Raw genomic sequence first — 6,184 nt, forward strand, 5'->3', positions numbered from 1 at the left:
TTTGTTAAGATATTTCCATAACTTAGCTTATAAACTACTACTTTATTTTGGCAGGAATGCTGAAATAGAGAGGAAGTTGTTGTGACACTGTACTGCCGACAAGATCCGCAAGTGTCGTGCACATATTTACAATTTGTACATGCATGTTAAGCATGGCCTTTTCCTTTCCTTTGTTTTTTCCTCTTTTTTTTAGGGAAAAAATGGTCCTTTTCAATAGATGTAGCAACCTAAATTAAACTTTATCTCTGAAAATTTCCGACGAGTGCTGAAATTGTGATTGAAAATTTATGGAGTGTCACTTTCAACCTCTGAGGGCAATAAAAGTGGTAACGGTCCCTCAAGGACAAAAATTAGTCATAACAAAAATGAAGAATATAGAGGAAAGTGGGGGAGGAAGATTTTCAAAGCTAAATGTAGCATCTACCCAAGCTCAATAAGGCAAATCCAACAAATTTTCTCCATGCAAACTTGCATGTGCAAAATATTCTGTTTGGTCATGTCATTATGTCAATTTGTTATTTTCCTTTTTTTTTTCATTTTTTTTTTTTTAAGATATGCTAGCTAGATCATATCTGTGAAACATCTAGAGAAGCATCAAGCATCTTCATCTGGGTCCATGCATCTTGACCTTGCATGATAGGCTACAAACTACACAAATATAAAGATGAAAGTAGGAGTCGGCAGGTAAAGTTACATGTATCAAGAGTATGATTAAATTGTGATTACTACATCAATTATAGGCATTAAAAGAATCACAAGTCCCAATAAATTAAACATGGAACCACAAGCATAAAGCTAATAGGAAGAAGAATACAAGTCAAAATCACTGCAAAAGATCAATAATTTATAAACAAGACTTACAAAACTAATAACTCAATCACAAAACCTCACCAACAAGCCACAAGTCCACTTGAAGCAACTAAGAGTAGATGACCCAAAATGTGCTTTTTACTGGAAAATGTGGATCCATGCCCATACAACGAGCCAAGTGAAGAGCAGCTTCAGTTTGTTCCCAGTGATTGATGGTGCATCTGACGAAACCTTTTGAGGCCTGAAAGAAAAGAAAACAATTGACCTCAAAATTTAGAACCATACACAATTTCAAGTTAATGGTGGTTAGTTGGGAGAGAAGGATTTGTAGCTTACTTTTGCAATTTGCTAAGGGCACCACAGAAAAGGGCATTGTCTGGAATGGGAAGCTCAGTTTTGTTATTGACCTCTGGGTTGACAACCCTGACATATGTTTCTTGACCAAGATACCATGAATCAAGGTTTTCTGTTCTGAGATTCCAAACTCCTACGTTGTCAAGGGAAACCAAAATTGCTGTCCATGCTCCGGGATAGACCTAAAATGATAGGCATTAGGAAAATGGAAACAAACAGATGTGAGATTGAGTTTGAGATTATAACTTCTATGAATCATGATTCATTGACATAGAAGGTCAAATCATTAAACAATGAATATAGAAGCAATGAGGATGGTAAAGAACACAGACTATCCATATATGTCAGTCAGCAACATGAGAAACAGGAATTTATTAAGTTTACAGTTGCAGCAAAAAGTTCCAACATTTCAAATGCCTTGAAACAAAGAATTCATCAAGAACATGAGTGAGAACTTGAAATTGTTAACAAAAAATTATTGACCTGTGATATGAACAGAATTGAGGTTCTAGTGATGCATTTGACATTTTGGAAAGCATGAAAGTTTCAATGATTTTAGTGTTCAGGAGGAGCCAAACATATCTAAGATAAAAATATACCTGTGCTGTAGTGCGAGCTATTCCATCCCACTTGTTATATGTACCCCTGCTATTCTCAGACCAATCACCAAAATCCATCCTGCAGCCAACAAAATCAAGTTGTGTTATTGATTCCTGAAACATGGAATGGCACAATATAAAAGAGAAGGTATTAGCCAGTACCCGACTACAAAAAATGCATATCCACTCATGTGATAAGTATGCATCTTAGTATCATTGTTCTGCAGTATAACTTCCATAAATCCCCTATAAGTTCCATTAATGATTGATGTTTCTGTGCGAGGTGATCCGGTAAGAGGCTTGGTGGGGAAATCAAGCTTGTATACTCCCTTTAGTTTGTACTGGTCAGCAAGCCTGATTGGAGTGGAAGGATTGACAAAAGAGTTTCCACTGAGTGTTGCTCGCTGCTTCCCATTAATTTTCTCCAGTGGCTTATTTTTTAATACATAAATATCAGTCACATTGATGGAACCATATCTGAAAGACCCTTGTGGGTTAGGACGAGCACCACTTGCTGATACATTCCATCTACACAGTTAACCACAGAAATGGAGTGAGTAATGATTTTTTTAATTCTCAAATTTGAGAATCTAATCTGCATAAATTCAAGAGGAATTATTATTCAATAATACATTAAAGTTTGATACTTGCAACACATTTAAGATGTCCGTCCATGTAGTTGAGACACGGTGACATACATACAATCCTTAGCTGAATGACACAAAGATGTTGGTTTAGTTTGACACATTGATTATCACCATATCCAAAAACTCCTTAAAATAGTTGAACCTCCAAAACAATACAGAAACTCAATACCAAGTATAGTTGCTTAATTTGACACTATTCCTTAAGATTGAAGATTTAAGTGTGAACAAATATGTGTAGATAACAGAAAATGCTAAAAATTGCAGCACTGACCTGATGGATCTTGCTTGGTTCATTGAGTAAGTTTTGTCAAATTGATCATCAGGACCCGGTGGGAGAGGACCACGGGCCTTCCCCTTGGAATTTGTATAGCGCAAGATAGCAACTCCAGTAACTCTTTGCCAACGTGATTCATTCACAAACCTGGCACTTGCTACAATGTAGTAATCTGTACTTGCATTTTGATCTGTGCTTAACAGAAAAGAATAAGATTGTCCAACATGAATATCTAAGCTAGTGTAGTTCTGTTGCACTGTGTAAGACCCTTCTGTCTCTGCTAGAAGTAAGTTGTGACTCTGGATCCTGAAATTCAGACTTGTTGATACTCCAACATTATGTACACGAAGTCGGTAAGTTTTTCCTGTTGAACATCATGTGATAACCATTAAAATCATTTAACAGGTAAATCATTATCAAATATGACATAACACCAGACCCAAAGTCATCCAAGGAAATAAATTATAATGAATACAGTTGTGAGAACCACAAGAAGCTTTTCTTTCTAATAGAAATCTTCCACCCTACACAACAGATCAGATATTAATCAATGTACCAATGTCCTGTTGGATAAACTTTTCCATAAAAACTTGTTAGGGAAAAAAAGAAAGAAAAAGAAGGTAAAATGAATTGAGCTTTTCCCATAAACTAAAATCAACTTATACATTTCATCTTTTGGAAAAGTTAAATGAGAAAGTTTCTATAAAAGTTAAGTGTATAAGTTGCTTTTAGCTTATGAGAAAAACTCAATTCATTTAACCTTCTTCTCCTTGTAATAGTTGTAGAAAAGTTTGTCTGAACATGCATAATGCAGTATGCAGTATACAAGACAGATTTTGCTTGTTTTCCATAACTTTTAAGTCTATTGTTTTTCTCACAATTCGGACAAGCGTATTAGTCAAGGATTCCATGTTTCTATGCCTAAAGAAGCCTAACATAAGACAAATTATACAACATAAGTTTCTCACTTTGTCCGATAGGAATTAAATTTCTTCCAAGAACTTACCAGGATGAACTTCAATTGTTTCATAATCAATGCCATCAGGAACAAGGGTGTCATTATATCGGTAAGGACCTTTCCCGTTGATGAGAACACCATCCGGCATGCCAAGATCTTTTCCATCATCAAGAGCCTTCCTCAAATCCTACATTCCAAAGCAGAACCAATATCAAACAGTTTGCCCCATGTTATTTACAGTATAAATTGAATTGACACTTAGCAGAAAACAGGAGTTCCCAACTTCCCATTAATTAAACTATCACACTAACCGTATGATTGCGGGTGTACCAATCTCCAATGAAAACAACAATGTCCCCATGTGGGGTATCAAAAGGAATCGGAATGATGGGTCTGTTGTTTATGATGAAACCCCCAAATCCACCAGCAGCTCTCTGAAGATGAAGGGAAGGGAAGTAGAAAAAGCTTCCAATTTGATCCTTCACCTGAAACTGGTAAGTCCAGTTCCACTTTGCAGGAATAGGACAGTTTGTGCCAAGAACACCATCTTGCCACGAAGTCCTCCTTTGCTGAATCCCAGACCTGTTTCATATGAAAATTCCATAACTTTTCAGCTCACTGAAAACAAATATTTGTTTAAAATTGAGGTTTTTGAAACTGAAGCAAGCAAAGCACACTCTACCAATGAATGAGGAGGCTCTCGTCCAACTTGTTCCGAACATTGACAGCAACGTTGTTGTTTGTGGTAACATTGATAGTAGGACCTGGGAACTTGTTGTTGATGGCAATGACCTGCAACAGAAACAATGCAGACGAGACATGAGGGCCATAACCAAAAACCCTGTACTAGTGTTAGTGTAGCTCTTTCTTCCTACCCACCAACCAAACTCTTACTAAGTCAAACAAACAAACACCTCATAATGACATTCACAATCACATGACAACCTTTCACAAGTTTCAAGTGTTGAAAAAAGGTATAACATTGCTATCTAATAGTGTCCGTTGATGCAGATCTGCAAGTAAAGCTTGAGACTTTACATGAACACACACACACCCAGATGGAGAGAGAGAGAAAGGAACCTGCTGAGGAACTCCAAGAGGGGAGGCAGTGATGTAAGAGACCTCAAATTCGTAGGAAACGAATGGATCCGCTGCAGAAGAGAGTGTGAGGAGCAAGGAGACGTTGATAAGAAAGAAGAAGAAGAAGAAGAAAGCTCTAGAAGAAGAAGAAGAAGACATTGTGTGGAACTTTTCAGGTTTTCCTCAAAAAAAGAAAGGTTTAGAGCCAAGTTTTTAGTAGCTTTTTCTTTTTCTGTGATTTTACATTATCAAGGGAATTAGAAAGAAAGAACTTGGTAAGGGTTTTTGTGTGGTAGAGAGAAGAGAAAAAGAAGGAGGATTTGGAGGAGAAGAAGAAGAAGGGGAAGGGCTCTATTCCAGCACTTTTAGCTGTGGTGTGAAAAAAGCTCTATCCGTAGTGTAGACAGACACTGGAAGAAGATGAATGAAGGGATGACAGCCAGTAGCCAGTTCACACCTTCTCATTTGTTTGTTGGCTACTTGACTATTGTCTCTCCTAAAATAAGTAAAATAATACACAATTTCTTCCTTTCTTAAGGTTACAATTAACGTAGCCATGTCATGGGCTTAAAGTGCGGCTGCAAATTGCATGGTTACAATTAATTTCAAATATAAATTTCGGACATACTGTAAATATATGTGTTGTTATTAAGTTAACAATGAAGCTACAATGAACACATAAATCAACTCAGAATTTTCTAACACAATCAATCAATAGTTTCAAATTTGAGTTTAACCCACGAAAATATAAATGTATCAAAGCATCCTCTTCGTTTTTTTTACTTTTTTTAGTGCATTTTAAAACTCTTCATTAATGTGAAAATTCACATTTACACCAAAAAGTAACTTTCATTTTGTTTAGCCTTTGAATATGAAGAGAGAGAGAGAGTGAAGATGCATTTTAAATTTAGTTTCAAACATGCAACTCAATAAATAACATGTTTGATTTCATATTTTAGACGTTATTTTTTACATTTTAAATATGATTTTAAAAGGTTAATAGTTTTGATATTAACATTTAAATGTGATTTCTTCAATCTTAGTAAGTTTCCAAACATGCACAAAGTACATAAATTAAAAATTTATGTTATCAAGATTTTAACAGAAAAATAAACATAATTTAAATATTAATGGAAATTTTTTTTTCACATGATGGTCTTATTTAACTCCAATTAGATTGTATACTGTGAAAGATATATATAATTTCTAAAAGGTAATAATGAAGCTCTCCTGTAATGTATTATTTAAATCTATAGTATCTTTTTTAAAATCAAATCTTTGAAATCCGATTTATAGGTAATTTCTTACGTAATAAAATAGTCCATATAGCCGTTGTTGGCACCATAGCATTCTTTCTTGCTTTCTGTTAGGGTACTGTAGGATTCTATAAAGAAACAACAACATATGCATTGGCAATTTGTTTTATTCGATTATTAATTAATTAAATTTGGTGTTTGATGGA

At 35.2% G+C, this 6,184-nt stretch overlaps 1 protein-coding gene across 1 annotated transcript; it reads right to left on the reverse strand.

The window, feature by feature from the left end:
• Window positions 1-659: 659 nt before the first annotated feature.
• Window positions 660-5,386, reverse strand: LOC100788318 (monocopper oxidase-like protein SKU5). Its single transcript, XM_003525754.5, has 9 exons — window positions 4,723-5,386; window positions 4,325-4,434; window positions 3,954-4,224; window positions 3,691-3,829; window positions 2,682-3,048; window positions 1,926-2,291; window positions 1,764-1,842; window positions 1,147-1,346; window positions 660-1,051 (listed from the first exon to the last, which is right to left on the reverse strand). The coding sequence occupies exons 1-9, from the start codon at window positions 4,879-4,881 to the stop codon at window positions 949-951; spliced, it is 1,794 nt and encodes a 597-aa protein (XP_003525802.1). The 5' UTR covers window positions 4,882-5,386; the 3' UTR covers window positions 660-948.
• Window positions 5,387-6,184: the final 798 nt, after the last annotated feature.

This window comes from Glycine max, chromosome 5, assembly GCF_000004515.6.
Source record: "Glycine max cultivar Williams 82 chromosome 5, Glycine_max_v4.0, whole genome shotgun sequence".
NCBI classification, from domain to species: domain Eukaryota; kingdom Viridiplantae; phylum Streptophyta; class Magnoliopsida; order Fabales; family Fabaceae; genus Glycine; species Glycine max.